The 16,673-nt window shown below is 34.5% G+C and overlaps 3 protein-coding genes across 3 annotated transcripts; 2 read left to right on the top strand and 1 right to left on the bottom strand.

Moving 5' to 3' along the window:
* The first annotated feature begins 70 nt into the window (after positions 1 to 70).
* LOC144566416 (uncharacterized) lies at positions 71 to 3,583 on the top strand. The gene is made up of 4 exons (XM_078316433.1): positions 71 to 514; positions 881 to 1,325; positions 1,863 to 1,944; positions 3,307 to 3,583. The coding sequence occupies exons 1-4, from the start codon at positions 172 to 174 to the stop codon at positions 3,520 to 3,522; spliced, it is 1,086 nt and encodes a 361-aa protein (XP_078172559.1). The 5' UTR covers positions 71 to 171; the 3' UTR covers positions 3,523 to 3,583.
* A 2,928-nt stretch (positions 3,584 to 6,511) lies between these two features.
* Positions 6,512 to 8,010, bottom strand: LOC144566860 (uncharacterized). The gene is made up of 2 exons (XM_078316898.1): positions 7,705 to 8,010; positions 6,512 to 6,952 (listed from the first exon to the last, which is right to left on the bottom strand). Exons 1-2 carry the CDS (start codon positions 7,942 to 7,944, stop codon positions 6,545 to 6,547), a joined length of 648 nt encoding a protein of 215 aa, XP_078173024.1. The 5' UTR covers positions 7,945 to 8,010; the 3' UTR covers positions 6,512 to 6,544.
* Positions 8,011 to 9,366: 1,356 nt separating this feature from the next.
* LOC144566702 (mitochondrial ATP-independent inner membrane protease subunit 1a-like) lies at positions 9,367 to 12,374 on the top strand. Its single transcript, XM_078316727.1, has 4 exons — positions 9,367 to 9,656; positions 10,796 to 11,020; positions 11,524 to 11,634; positions 12,025 to 12,374. Exons 1-4 carry the CDS (start codon positions 9,519 to 9,521, stop codon positions 12,091 to 12,093), a joined length of 543 nt encoding a protein of 180 aa, XP_078172853.1. The 5' UTR covers positions 9,367 to 9,518; the 3' UTR covers positions 12,094 to 12,374.
* Positions 12,375 to 16,673: the final 4,299 nt, after the last annotated feature.

The raw sequence follows: 16,673 nt of genomic DNA, 5'->3' as shown, positions 1-16,673 counted from the left end.
AGGCCAAGTCGTCAACTTTTTTCCTTTCTACTAGCAAAAGGGTAAATTAAACTACTCACTCAACCAAGCTCTCTATTTTGCATTAAATTCTCCACCTCTAACCATTTCCACAAACAGAACTCAACAGAAGAAACTAAGCAAGACCCATTTGGCTTTGTCAAGTCTCTTCCCATGGCTTCCACCTCAGCTCAAATGAGGAGCGAAGAAGGCTCATATAAGAGAACTGAGGGGCCCACCACGCCAGGAAGGCCTTTGTTCTTCAGCTTTAGCCCCAACCATTTGTACAGAAAGAGTGTGCCTTCGAAATGGGAAGATGCTGAGAAATGGCTTGTTGGTACTGGCTCTTGCCATGATTCACCCTTACATGGGGTTAAAACGCAAGAGACATTGAGGATTTCTAGGTTAAATGGTGGATTGGAGAAGAAAGGTGGGAGCTTTTTGGGTTCAGATAAGGTGCTTGTTGAAAAGCCTATGAGAGTTGGCAGTGGTGCCTCTGGAGAAGTTTTCTTAAAGGGTAAATTTTTTACAAAGTTGAATTGTTTTGTTTCTTAATTTCATTTTATTTTCAACTTCCATACCTTGTTAATAAGTTTTCGGTTATTGAGTTTGGAATTGTAGTTCAATTGAAATTCTCAATTTTTTGTTTCTTTATTCCATTTTCTATCTGAAAATCCTTATTATTTTCTCCTACAATTTTCTTATGTTTAAACACACTTTTTTCTGCTCCTTTTCTTCAGTACATTTTTGTGTATATAATTTGTTTTTTTAATTGTAAGATTTTCTTGAAATGCTCTCATTAAGCAAAATTACCAACCCAGAGCAAAATTAAGCAAAAGAACCCTCCTAGTAAATTATATAAATCAACCTTCATTCCATACAGATAAATTTACAGAAAGCACCGAGGAACTGCCTTCCAATTTGCAGTCGACCAAGCTCGCAAAAGGAGAATTTCTCTTTAATAACTTTCAAATTGTACCGAGCAAAGAACTCAACAGAAGAGATGTTGGCACTGAGACGACCCCACTTGTCAGCTCAAAAACATCCCGATGCCCGACTCCAATCATAAGCACATCACCAGTCAGGTACAACACACCAGAAGGCCGATCTGGGCCGTTGGATCCATGCAATCCCAGCCTTGTCAGTGCTCCTGATTTGAAGGATTTTGACTTTGTCAAATTTGATCTGAATTGGACCTCAAAAGAAGAGGAAGAAGAGGAGGTTTCAAAGAGCCTAAGACACTTTGAAATGAGTTGTGAGAATAAAAGCGTAATTGAGTCAACGGGTTGTGTGTGGGAAGAAGAGGAGAAATCTAAGAGTTGTATTAGGTCAGAAACAATATATAATTTTTTTTTTCCTTTAGTTTTGTGCGCATTTGTGTGTCTGCCTGTGTTTGGAATTACTATAGGGATCATGTACTGGTAGGAACAGGTTCTCACTTTACCAGTCTTAGCTGGTACTATAATGTCAACAGGTATGGGAGGGGTGAAGATTTTGACAGAGCAGTTTTTAATTCATGCAGCACACAAACAATAGAGCAATAACTGCTCTTCCTATGACTCGTGCACTGCATGAATAAATAACTGTTCTGTCAAAAATCTTTACCCATATAGGAGATTTGGCTTGGCTAAAATTCAGCAAGATTGAAATTTGATATTGGGAAAATAATTTGAAATGTTTATATATCAAAATGTGAGCTTGAAAGGACCGTCTGTCCAATCTCCGATGACATTTAGTTTAGTGGCTTAATGTAATACTATGCGTAAATTACTTCAACTAGTATCTAGTACATTGAATTTTTGACCTAATTTTATATTTATTTGAATTGAGGTGGATCTTTTGTGTGTTTTCTTTTAATTGATTAGGTTTCAAAGAGAAGAGGCAAAGATTCAGGCCTGGGTAAACTTAGAGAGCGCTAAAGCTGAGGCACAGTCTAGAAAACTCGAGGTACAACGCTCAATTTCCTATTTATTATTTTTTAGCTTTGAGGTAAAAATTGCACAAATCCATTGCATTAGTTCAAATAAAAGCCTTTTCTCTCTTGGTCCATTGCACAATCAAAATCCTCTGACTTGTGATTTTGGTGTAACATATCAATATCGAAAGAAATGAAACAACAGAAGTAATTTTTTTTTTCCAAACTACTAATAGTAGCTATTCCTGAGTTCGGATGAAACAAAGAATAGCTTGGAATAGCAGCTATTCCTGAGCTCGGAATAATAGCTATTCCTGAGTTCGGAATAGCAGCTAACCCGACATTTCTAAGGAATAGCGGAATAGCAGCTAATCCGAGCTATTCCTTTGTTGAGAATAGTGTTTTTTTTCACCCAAACGTGTTGTGTTGAGAATAGCTCGCTAGGAATAACAACTATTCCTGGGTTAGCGCTATTCTTGTGTCACCCAAACGCACCTAGCCTCGAGCCCTAGAACATATATATTTTTATGTACCGACAGTAGTTCTAACTTTCAAATATTAAAATCTTATTTTTATACATGCACGCCTTCTGAAAAGCTGATTTCCATTTGACCATACTGGTTAAAAAAAATGGTTATGAGGAGTTCGGTGGGCTTGTCTTGATATTGTGCTAAAATTTCAACTTTTCTAATATGTTATATGCTTGGCATCCTTAATCTACATTATACCCTGTTCCGAAGCCATGAGTTGGAATTGTTATTCTCTAAGCCATGTGCTATTCCTTGAGAAATGAGCTTAATAAGATTATCTTTTATAGATAAAGCATTTTCTTTTTGAACTTCTATCTTGAAATTGGGAAAGAAGTATTGGTATGGCATGCGTGTTTGAAACTCATGCCAATAACCTAATGTGGTTTTCCCTCCAATGCACTGCATATTAAACACTCACACCATGCTTAAGTATCACAATATTCGAGTGATTTAAAAACAAAATACTTTGAAAGTATTCCATTATAGCTTTACATATCTTTTACAATTTCTGGGGATTTTTTTTTTAAATAGAATCAAATTTTAATATTTCAACGAAACAAGCACACTGAATTTTGTTTTATGAAAAACAGCTTCACTGATTCAAGCATAGTAGCTGCCTCCACCGATCCACAGAATCGGTGGAACTGTTTTTCATAAAAATCAAGTTCAGTTTAAAATATTTAAATTTGATTCTATTTAAAAAAAAAAAATCCAATTTTTGTGTCATAGTGGCTAGTTTTAATTATGTAAACATATTGCAATATACCAAAATCACAAGATGGATGTGATTCCAGAATTATGTCATAAATTATATTTGACTATTGTATTGTCAGAAATTAATAATAGATATAAAATATTTGTCAGGTTAAGATACAGAAAATGAGATCAAGTTTGGAAGAGAAACTGATGAAACGAATGGCTAACGTGCATAGGAAGGCCGAGGGGTGGAGAGCTTCGGCTCTGTTGCAACACTTGCAACAATTGCAAAAGGCATCAGAAAATGCGCAACAATTGAAGAGCTCTTATTTGATAAATAATAAATCGTGTGGTTGTTTTCCTTGTAATAATAACCACATTTGAACAAAAACTATTTCCTTGCCACTGTGCTTAATTTATAGAGCGTAGAGGTAAATTAGGAAAATAGAGCAGAAAAAATGTCTCAGAGGGAAAACGAGAGGAAGCATCCCAATATTGACATGTAGGCGTGCACTAGCAAATTTTTTAACTTAATGGTAATACTAATTTCTAGATTAATTCTCTCTTCTTCTTTTTTTCTTTCTATAAGATGTTGATTTTATGTGGGTTACCATAATTTATTTAGTGCTCCATAATTCGAGTGGAATTAAGGTGTTCCTAAGATCATGTAGAGCTAAGTGAGAGTAACCTTGAAAACCTAACCAATTTGATTTCAAATTAAGATTCGAAGCCGTTGAAATTAATCTACTTTACATATTATATTATATATTCGTGAATTATTTTAGTATGAGGTTAAAAGATATGAAATGATGAAAATAAATATATTAAAATTAATTTATAAATCTTTTTTTTTTTTTTTTACCGTTTGATTTTATACTAAATTAATTTTTAATTTTAAATATTTTACATGAAAACATATCAGTTGAGAAGTACAAGATTCAATAGATTCAACCGAAATTTTGAAGTTAAGCTTACTAAGGCTTGGTGTATGTGGATTCACTTAAGTGTGTCTAGAGCTTCTTGAGAACTAAGGAGTTTTAAAATTGTCAAACAAACACATATTTCTTTGCAAAATTTAAAACCGTTTTCTTGAACTTTCTTTTGTCTATCTTTTTAGGCTTGCTCGTATTTGTAAACTATCATTTTACATGACTTAAGCATTTGAAACTCCTAATTAAGACAACAAAACATTTATTTTCTTAAATTTTGCTGCGGAACACCACCTCCTTAACATAGTTTAAAAGTTAAAGCTACTCAACTTTTGTCACAAGCTATATTTTGCATATATATTTGAAACTCTAAAAACTCAAATAACAATAATATGGATTGTTGTACACTATGAGCAATACTTGGTTCTGACAATTATAAATTGGTTTTTTTGAGAGTAAGACATTTATTTTATAAATTGTTGTACGGGATCAAGGCTGAAGAGACTAAAAAAACTGAAAGCCATTGGTCAAGAGCGTAGCTACAAGGGAAAACATTGAATGGTTGGAAGAAGATGACTGTGACTTGTCAGCGTACTGTTTTCATACGCTCTTGAGTCTTGATGATGTTGTATCTTAATTCGATCTTATCAAAATTTGTTGATGGCAAAAATCACTGCTAGGAAGTCCTTCTCAGTCATGGTGTAGTTCAGCTGCGCTTCATCCAAATGCATAGTAGATCACGTGCGGTTTATTTCTCGATCCACTGCCCTAATAAGGCTCTTATGGCATAGTCACTTGCATCGCACATTATTTCAAAAGGGGCATCCCAATTCGGAGGTCGGAGAATCGTGTGTCTCAATTCGATCATGACCGAGTGTCTTTCCTATAAAATAGCATCAACATCGGTCATTCTACTACTAGAAATTGAACAAAGTGGAAGTTACGGAGAGGGTATCAAAAGAGAGCTTAAAATGGTGTTATTTTGATTGAGGTGCGTATATTGGTGTTGTACCACTAGTGTGCCATTGCCAGCCATCGGTACCACTGTTTGGGCTTTCACATTAATTCTTCATATTACTCTGCCAGATAATGATATAAACATGTATAACCTATTTCTTTTAGTTCTCACCAATTTCTCATAGTGAAGCTATATTCACAACAAAACATAGTAATTAATGATGTGTAGTTAAAAATGTAAAAATGAATCAAATGTAACTATTCTCTTCTTATTATGAACTGAAAGAAGTTAGTATTGTTTTGAATAAGAAACAATAACAAGGGATACTTGAGCAACTACAGAATGAAGATTTTTAATACATATGGTTTGGCTTTTTATATATATTTCACTTGATCATTCATGCTTTTGTACACAGAGGGACTACTGATGGCATGACACACCTTCCCCTTTTTCCCTATTTTGTTTATTATTAAATAATTACAAGCTGCAATACTCCATGATGTAACAATGATGGCATTGTGGGCTGGAGGCCCATAGATAGATACAATTATTAATTTAATTGAAAGCAATTCATTAGGGATGCCATGAATAAAGATATCTGACAGATTATTAATTCAGTCCTTCTGGTCTGATTTTGGGCTGGTACTGATTTCAGAAGTCCAATTTTTTTTCCAATACAGTTTCTAGGTGATTTCTACTACTTATTTATGGTATCATGTATATTATAGGTTATTGTATTGGTTGTGATCTAACATGTATGCACTTTTAACTTGACATCAAGAGATGTTGCAAGTCTTAATTGAAAATCTAGATCAAGAAAAGTATTACATAGTCTAATAGAAAGGGAGAGGGACCGAGACTCCGTGAGAGAGAGGGTGGGGGTTTATATAAATCATGCACACTGTTTTAGTAAGTTAGATATATATTGAGTAAAATTCTCTGAGGTACCATAATATTTCTGTTTTGATCTGGACCGTCCAATAAGAATCCAAACCAATCCAGTCAAAGGTGGAATGCACAAGTTCCCTTTAATTTTCATACACATTCTAATCGGACAGTCTGTATCTAAACATAAATATTCTGTTACCTTAGTGATATCAATTCAGATAGACTTATGTTGTAGTCTTTTCGGCTCTTAAATACGTTAGATTGTAAATATGCCCATAAGAATATGTACATCTACAAGTGCTATAGCAGACCACAATCATCGCTACAATGAATAGCTCGTAACTACAATAGCTGACAGTTATGCAACATAATAACAATAGTCAATTCAAGCAGCACTCCGACATGGCATTGTAAACCAAATGTCGAGGCACACCACTTAGCAAGCATTGCTCAAATTCAAGCTTTCAGTTATGTTGGTTGCAGATTCACCTCAGCAGATTCCAAAAAAAAGAAAAAAAAAAAATTGCAAACCAGTCAAAACTGTTTCTTTTCTTTTTTTCTTGAAAAATAAGGATATTTGCATGAAAAAAGGAGGAACTTATGTTACATGTTTTAATATCATATTAATAAATCAGGCGAAACGAGTTCTATCTACATTTTCAAAATTAGTATCCAGAAAAGCACTTCCCCTATAATAACTCCCTTCAAAATCCCCCCTAATGTTCTTCAAACACACTTCGTCGTCTTTAATTTTACAACCAAACAACTCGCCATCTCTTTTCGGGTCCCAAAATACAAAATCAGAGTTATCCAACAAACCTGACTTAACAATCCTAGCATCCAGAAATGGAACAAGGCACTTATCCTTTGAGAACTTGATACAAGCCTCTTTAGATAAGGCGAGACAAGCCATCATCTCTCTCTCCTCGCACTCTTCTCTATCACGCAGATCTAACGGTTCAGATTGAAAAAGGCCTCTCCACCATGGGGGTTTGCATTTGTTGGAGGCAGATATTGAGCAACCGACTCGAGCACCAGCCTGTGAAGAGAGGATTAGCATGGGCAAAAAAGTAAATTAAATGATATTATTTTTTGAATTTTTTTCCGATATAACAAAGCCAAATACAGTACTGGCTACGCAAAATAGTTCAACAATACCAGTCTGATACCATGTGAGATCACAATATGACATCAACAGAATTAAGATACAATAATATTCTTGCATACAAAACAATAAGAAAGCTGAAGCTTACGATGTGGGGCAATTGTCAATCTTGTCTACTAAAACTAAGTAGCGAAGAGCTGGTTGTTTTGCCCTCTTAAATTTATGCAACTGATAAACTTTACTAAATGGCAGTACTTGAGCCATCCAGCTCGGCCAGTTGCAAAACAAAATGCCATTGATAAATAAAACCTCAAATTGAATTAACACATGACATTTTTTCAGGTTAATAGACAAGCAACAGTATCACATCTAGATCGGACTCAAGAGCATAAAAGACAACAAAAGTTAGTTAAGCTGGTTGTTACGAATTAGAGTTTGTTATACTGTTATGAGGTTGTTTGTAGTTAGATTGTGCTGTAAGATAGGCTAACAATTCTCTATAACAGTATAACAAACTCTAATTCCTAACAACCAGCCTAACTAACTTCTGTTGTGTTTTTGTGCTCTTGAGTCTGATCTAGATGTGATACTGTTGCTTGTCTATTACAGGTCTTCCGACAATGGAAAAGATGTGTGCTTGAGAAGTTAAACAGGGGAAGAGAAAAAGGAGAGCGAAAGAGAGAGACCTCACACTGCTCCCTGATTTTAGACTGAGCAGCTCCATAAGCGGAACTCCAGCTGTTCTTGTTTGGGAAAGCAAGAACAAACGGGCCCGTTGAGGGATCGTCAGTGGGGTCCACTGCCACCGGGCCCCGCAGGAGAGGAACTGGAGGATCGAACGGGACGACTGTTATCGCCGGTGAGTATTCTGCCCCATCGTCAGCCCACGATGGCGGCGCCGCTAGTCCTTCCTTCCCCGATCCCATATCATGATGGTTTTTGTGTTAGAATCGCAATAAAATGCTATTGCGGCTAGATCTGAGAACCAGTCTGACCTGTTTTATGCAAACGGAGTTTGCAAATTGGTACTAGGATTTTCATATATTTACAAAATATTATGCTCTACAACATGACATATGGTGCGAGATCTGAATATATAGGAGCTGTTCGGCGATTAAGCCTCCTTAAGGCTTAATCCGCTTACTTTAGCTTCCTTAGCTGCTTAATCCTACCGAACACCGGTTCTTTAGCTCGGATTAAGAATACCTCCTTTAGCTTCCTTTTACCCGGATCTTAATCATCTGCCCGGACTTTAAGGCACTCATACCCCTTCCTTAAGCTTAGCAAAATCTATGGATTAAGACAACCGAACATCGGTTCCTTAGTGCTTCTTAAGCTCTTAATCCTTCACTCTTAATCATTTGTTGCCAAACAACCCCATAAATTTTAAGAGTAAAACTAGGGTGCTCTTAAGCTCACTAAAGTTTTGGTAAGCTTAACTCTAAAACTCATCAAATCGATTTCAAATGACGAATCCGAACCGTTGAAATGCATCTTCATGTGAAATTTTTAAACATTCGAATTAATTTAGTGTAAAGTCAAGTGGTAAAAAAATGTTCAAAAAATGAATGCACTAAAATTAATTTATTAACCTTCTAATTTTGACCGCTTGACTTCACAGTAAATTAATTCGAATGTTTAAAAATTTCACATGTAGATGCATCACACGTAAGGTAGGCGGGTTTTAACGGTTCGAATTCGTCATTTAAAATCGATTTGATGAGTTTTAGAGTTAAACTCACTAAAACTTTGGTGAGCTTAAGAGCACCCTAGTTCTGCTCAAATTTTAACCCTAACACCTGTTAGAATGTAGAACTGTACAAGGGCTCACAAAAGCCCAACCCTAGTCAAATTCGATCCATGGCCCATGGGCCTCTGCAATTGGAGAAAGGGTTAAATGGGATGAAGATCCTCTCCAGCACAGAACCCATCGAACCGTCTCTGAAAATTTACGGTTTGTGATTTATCTCATCTGCTTTGAGAGTCATGCTATGTCAAATGAACGGTTCGGATCTACTAATTCCAAAATTCCCTTTTACGGTACCGGGGAGGATATGAATTCCTGCCGCTAACGAGTGGAATTCGCATCCTCTGAGATATCTCATATTTTGCGTGACTTTTGGGAAAATATCAACTGTTGCAATACCTTCAGCGCGAATCTCAAAGTTCCAATAATACCGCCCCCCACGTCACCCCCGAATAGGCACCGGACACGTCGGTCACGCAAAATTTGAGATATCTCAGAGGATACGCACTCTGACGAGTGACGGCTCTATGAATTCCGTGATATTTTCTGATAGGAATGATACATTTGAGAAGAAAACTTGTTTGAGATCGGGGATTATTTGTGCTTTAACAGTCGTCTTCCCCAATTGGGATAATTTGGGAAGACCAAAAAAGGGTTTATCTGATTCGACGTGCAGTACATCTCGGAGTCGAAAAGGTTTAGGATAAGAGGCGGCTCGGATACTGAGAGCGTGAGTCGGCGGGGGACGAGACAATGGGGTCGCTAGGGAGGAGGCTGGCTGAGCTGCCGTGGCGGAGCTCGGCGGCGGCAACCTACTCCAATTTCTCCTTCGTCGTGAAAAGTCTTTGCGCCTTCCAAGTCATCCGCTCTTACCTCGTGGATTTTATTATCGTACGCTTCTCTCTCTCTCCCTCCCTCCCACAATGATTCAGGTCGGGTCTCGTCTAGGATAGGAACGAAGTCGAGTGTGGATTGGATTGTAATGATACTGTATCAGTATTTGTGTACTGTTATTTCGGATGGAGATTGAACAGATTCCGTATGCATGCTGTTTGTGTAAATAGATATACCACTCGGATAGTACCCTACATGAACATGAATTGAATTAAAAAGAAAAATTCAGATGTTGCAACAGCTGTTTTACCAGATTTCTTGCAGTCTAAGAAAAATCTAAATGAGAAACTTGTAAATATGTAATTGTATATCACTGAATGCCTTGTCAAATGATATTGCTGTGAATTAGAAAATGACATTTACCAGTACAATTTTACCAGTGAATTAGTCAGTATTCACTGACGTGACCCATATGTGTACTGTACTTGTTTTGGATCTCACATCTCTTCCTGTATATATCATAACCATATCATTCACATAAACTATAGTTGTGTGACTATATATGTATCAGTACTGTTTCAACCCAGTTACAAAGATGCGCATTGATTCATTTTTGGTTACAGACTTGAAGACCTTATGATTGGAATTAAATGATCAATTCAATTCAGTAAATATTACCATGACTTAGTGACTAAACTTATTTTCTATTGATTTCAATTATTAAACAACAAGGGTGGACTTCCTTTTAAAATGGCAAAACTCCAAGAGAAATTATTTAATAAAAATGTGAAGCTTTATGCTTTCTTCTATAGGTGAAAATAAATAAATATTTAAATAAAATTAAATATTGAAGGGGTTGACACTTGGTCGGATCTAGGTGGGCCAAACTCGACTGATAAGGCCAGATCCTTAGAGATCTTACATTGGAACCTCAAGAAAACTTTATTTGACTTCAGAAATCCCAAGGAACTGGACCTGATTTTTTTATGCTGGGTGACAAAATGTATAATGCTTACAGAGAAACATACTGGAAAAAACAAGGTTATAAGTAAACATTATAATGTATTACAAATTAACTATTATAATAAAGGTGAATGACAGGTATGTAATATCAAATAAAAAAAAAATAGATTTCATGTGAAATATATATTCTATGGACTATTGCTCTTGACATATAGTTGTCTAAATGTGGTCAGCCGATGGGTCCCAGCATGTTGCCGACATTTAACCTGACAGGAGACGTACTTGCAGTGAACAAGGTTCCTACGTGGTGGGGCCAACTCAATAATGGAGATGTGGTGCTGATGCGCTCACCAGAAAACCCTAGAAAACACATTGTGAAAAGGGTTTTAGGGGTCGAGGGAGAAATGGCCACCTATCTGGTTGACCCTGCCAATAGCGACACAACTAAGACTGTTATGGTACAACTCTCTGCTTATGAATAATGTTGTTGAACTTGGATTTCACTGGGTTTTATTAGGCAAATTGAATTTCTGGTCTAATAGATTGCAGTGTTTAAAATTACTCTCCTGATATACCCTGCCATCTTATACCACACCTTTCTGATCTGCATATATGGTTTTGGTATTTACCAAGTACAATCAGGTTCGTGCCAATTTGTTACTGATGGGCCTTATCAATCGTACTGTTATGGTACAATACTCTGCCTATGAATAATGCTGTTGAATTTGAATTTCACCGGGTCTTATTAGGCAAACTAAATTTCTGGTCTGACAGCTTGCAGTGTTTAAAATTACTCTCCTGATATATTCTGTCATCTTATACCACACCTTTCTGATCTGCATATCTGGTTTTGATATGAACTAATTACAACCAGGTTCGTGTCAATTTGTTACTGATGTTCTCTAGTTCCAAAAAGCTAGGTCTGAAATACTGTTTTCTAAACTGCTTTTTTTTCTATAAGGTGCCGAAAGGGCATATTTGGGTACAGGGAGATTACATCCATTCTTCTAATGATTCAAGAAACTTTGGACCTGTTCCTCAGGGCCTTGTCGAAGGCACAATCTTTTGCCGAGTGAGTATATTTTTTTTTAATCATTATTAATATTTTTATGTGCTGCTGTTGCTCAACTTTGCTGTAGTTCACTCTTGATTACATATTTGTTGACATTTCTAAGGTTCTAATACCTGTGTTGCCTGTGAATCATGTAGTCCTGATGCTTATAAAAGGATGTTTAGGTTTTTTGTCCATTCAAAAGTAAAAAAAAAAAAAAAATCTCCTTTCTTTAAGCTTTGTATGCAGTATGCAATGCTCAGAGGCTCTTAAGGGCTTTGCATGAACCTATTTACCAACTTGTAGTTTTTCAAAATTTATCACGTTCTTATTTTATTAATTGCTTTATATATTTTTATTTTATGAAATTTATTTATTGATTTATCTTTTGCCTTTTTTTTTTTTTTATAGGTCTGGCCGCCAGAGAACTTCGGCCTAATTGGGTCAAAGGTGAATCCGTATGAACCACCAACTAATTGATATTGGGCTAAATGAATTCTTATCCTCATGCCATAACATTTCCTTCATGATTTATTTTCTAGCAGTTTTGCCTCTTTCTTTTTTCTTTTTTTTTCTTTTTTCATTTTACCATCTTTAATAGAATAATCGCAGGTGCAAAGGTAAGAGTGACAAGTAGTAAATTTTTGAGATTTGAGTTTATTTCCATTTATTCAATTTAACCATCTATTTCTGGCTTTTAATAATTTAATATTGGCAATTTGCCTATTGAATTTCCCATAAAGAAGTTCGGATTTACAAAATCATTGGATTTATGCTTCATGTCATGAATTTAAAGCATAAGTTTCGAATTACATAAAGAGCCACGTATTCATATTTGCAGTTTATAGTTTTTTCAAGGTTGATTTGCTTATCAAAGAGTTCCAAGATTTTTGAAGAATAAATATGTCGAAATATTTCAATATTCAACATCTTGATACCTAACATGATTTTTTTTTTTTTTAAATATAAACACATGGCTCTTCAAGCAAATAAAAAATTAGTGATCTACACTCGTCATTTAGTCTGCAATTGTTATTTTAAATTGAGTTCACAAAACAAAATTGAGTATAAACTCTTCCTAATTGTACTCATCCGTCATGATTTGCATAGTTTCAACGAAGTTACATATAATCAAATCATACAGTAAAATTTTGTGCTTGGTAAAGGCCAGTTGCTTCTATCACTACAAGAATGGAACAATATGAACAATATTTGCAAGGTAAAAAAATATTATTGCTGAAGGTATATTGACAAAAAAAGTGTTATTTCTGAGCGTGTCGATATTACCGGTAGGAGTAACCGTGACAATACCAAAAGCACGTTTACCCTCACGGATACTATCCTATTCGTTGGACTCTTGTCTCTTGGCCTCGTGTATTAGTGCCATACAAGCAATAGACATTCGGTTGTATTAAGATATCAGATTGTGAATTTCGTAATTATGTTGGCACGATGGTGCCATTAGGGGTGTCAATGACATTCTTTTATTTGTTTACTCTACTTATACCGTATCCGATAAAATATGTACGGATAAAATTTTTTTTTTTTTTTTGTAAATTTATCGGGTACATGTACAGATAAAGTTTTTTTTGTTATCTAAACGGGTAAGGGTATGGATAAAGTCTATTTCATACAAATTACCCGATCAGATAATTATAGAAAAAGAAGTTATATATATTATATATATTAATAAACATTAATGAAAAGAGTATTTTAATTGGTTTACTTCTTAGGATTATTAGAAAAAAAAAATTCAATAAAGAATTATACATATGTGAAATGAATATATATGTTTTAATATTTTATTTAATAAATAATAAAAATAATTATTATATTAGTATTATCCGTTATTATCTGTTACTTTTTTGTTATCCGACAATCATAAAAGATAAGAGTAGGGTATGACTAAGATAATTGGTAGCAAATATTAGTAGCGCAGGTAAGAACAATTTGTAACGGATACGGGAATAAAAATACTTTCATCCGATTCTTACCGTACCCATTGACAGCTCTAGACTGCCAGTCTGCCATTATCAATTAATTAAAGCAGTCCAACCAAATTAAAATGAATGGAATCCCTGTAGCAAATGAAAAATTTATTACTTGTTTTGAAGTAACTCTAATATATTCAATATAATCATATTAGAAGTTGTTACTGCCTCTTAATTTCAATTATATTGGAGGAACCTTCCTCTTAATCTAATTCAGTGTTTTAAAATACGGTCGTTTAGACTGATTAATCGGTCAATTGGTCATTGGTGGCAACAAAACCGTCACAGATTTTTCCGACTAATTGGCTAATTATTTCCTGACTATGATTGATTATTCTCAATTGTTTCCGATTAATCACTTGATGGTACCATGTTCGTCCGACAAACACATACAATACAACACTGGTTTAATCAATTGATTAGAAGACAAAAAAGAGCAAGGACGGAAGAACAATCAATAATTTGAGAAGACAGCGTCGACACAATGACATAATTAAAAGCGACCCGTGAATGAAAACTTTAGGGCCTGTTCGGCACACTGTTAGGGATGGGTATAGGCACAGAATTGGTCATATTTTGAACTGACTTTTACTGTTCACGTGGGAAAAAAAAATTTCAATCAGACTGAATTTTCTTTTTCACACATGAACAGTAAAAATTGGTATTACCGCCGAACAGGCCCTTATTAAAATTCACATCATTCAATGTATTAAAAAGACGATAGTGTCTTATTCTCCGAAATATTCCGATGTTAACGAACCGGACAGAAAAATGCTCGTCATGATGAATGTACAAGTATCGATCCGACTTAATTTGAAGCCTGCAAGGATCCACGCTGAACCACCCGTTCCACGTGTTTCATGTACTACTCACGTGTTGCATATACTACTCATAATTTTTTTTAAGTAAAGGTTACATGTTAAAATCACCCAACTATTTTATACTATTATTATTACAACAAAAAAAAAAATTTTCATTTGAATTTCAAATCCATAATCTCTCACATAGAAATCATATACCTTAGCCACTAGATCAAAGACCAAAGATTGGTTCTTATATACTAATAATTATTTTAGGAACCTCAAATAACCTATTCAATCCAAGTAGTAACCGCAAAAAATTATAATATGAAGTTGGTGTTAAGGTTGATGTAAGAGTATCTACGATGGTGATTTCTTTTAGATTGCTAATTTAATGTGTTAATTACTAATATAATTACTAGAATGTACCATAGTTTTTAAATTAACAAGCTTGTTTTAAAAGAAAATATTTTTTAATGACACGTTGACTAATTAATTGGTTGAAATTCTTTCTTTCCGTATCTGTAGCGCTCTCTCTCTCTCTTAATTGCAATTCACAAATAATTTCTGAAATGGATTGATTTAGAAATTATGAATTTCTTAATTATGAAATTCAGAGTGGCTAATTTCAATTTCTAAACATTTTTTGAGATGGAGATGCTCTAACCTAAAATAATCAATCCAATCCAATCCAATTAACCGTAAATACCCATCAAAATACCTCAAAATCCCCTCTCCAATCGAACAACGGGCACAAACAAGATGACGAGCATTAAAACGAATCGATTGAACAAGGAATGAATTAAACCAGTAGAACAAAGAAGTAATGTTATCAAAATCAGACTGGATATCAAACTGATAAAGCTTTGGATCAACAGTTTTAAACTGATGATTCAACCATTTAATTACGAGTTTATTTAAATACTCACATATATATGTATGAAATAAGAAAATTGTTATAAAATAATAATATATTCATATACTATTTATGAACTTTCACACATTCATATCCAATTCTATAATATAAATTTATAATATAAGATTAAATTTACCATCTAACTAAAATGAAAATACTAATTTTATTAACAATAAGGTGGAAGAATATATATAATAAGAGGAGGGTTCAAATGCACCCAAATTTTTGTGCACCCAAATGCACCCTATCCTTTTTCTCTGTTTTCAAAGTCTGAATAGTCAATCTGAACCGTTAGATGCGATCTACATATTAAGATGTGCTTGGAGACCAAATTTTACATTTTTTGAAATTTTTTTACTATTTATTAAGCCACTTTGAAAATCACTGATCCAATGGTCCAGAAAATGTAAAATCAGTGATTTTCAAAGTGGCTTAATAAATAGTAAAAAAATTCCAAAAAATGTAAAATTTGGTCTCCAAGCACATCTTAATATGTAGATTGCATCTAAGGGTTCGGATTGACTCTTCGGACTTTGAAAACGGAAATTTTTTTTTTGAAAGATAGGGTACATTTGAGTGCATTTGACGTAGTCCTCATATAATAATTATCAAAAAGTATTTTGAGATAACAAATCTTAAAATCTATATATAATAGAAATATTTCATCTATTTTTTTAAAAAACTTTTTACATTTTACCAGAAAGCTAATATAGGAATTATCTCTATCTATGTATCAAATTAAAAAAAAACTAAGTTTGAATCGGTAGAATTCCTACCGATCTTTCTACCAATGTAAAATACAATCTACTCTATTTGTTTTTCTCTCTTCCTTTTTCTTAATTTCTACAAATGAAAATTTTCCCTTCACAAGTTCAGGATCTAGAGCCTAGGTAGTAGCAAATAACCATTCTCTATCTTTATCTCTCATTTAATGCAGGAAAAAGCATAAAAAATCGATATTTTTTGGAGAACCTGGTAACCATCTTTTTCATAAACCGGTCCAATAAACCGGTTTTTATTAGTTCAATAGCACAAACGATCTTCTAAACGCACCAAACCAAAAAGAGGTCCCGATCCGATTTATTTTGGACCAATTTTTCAATTCAGTCCGATTTTAATAACACGGCAAAGAAGCCATTCTGAATCAAACCATGGCGTAGAGGTTGAAGAAATCAAACGAGCGTGGGGATCTAATTAAGTGAAGCCCTTCTGAATCAAACTAATCAAACACCAAATGAATAAAAGTAGATAAAATCCGAGTTTTTTAACTGAATGTTTTAGCGGTTTTTTTATGAAAAAACCGATTCTTAACCGGTTTTACTCGGTTGAATTGCATAAACCATCTCTTTAGAG

Source organism: Carex rostrata, chromosome 15 (assembly GCF_964058835.1).
Source record: "Carex rostrata chromosome 15, lpCarRost1.2, whole genome shotgun sequence".
Taxonomy (NCBI): Eukaryota; Viridiplantae; Streptophyta; class Magnoliopsida; order Poales; family Cyperaceae; genus Carex; species Carex rostrata.
Note: the sequence above shows the minus strand (reverse complement) of the source record. Positions and strands in the feature narration are given on the sequence as shown.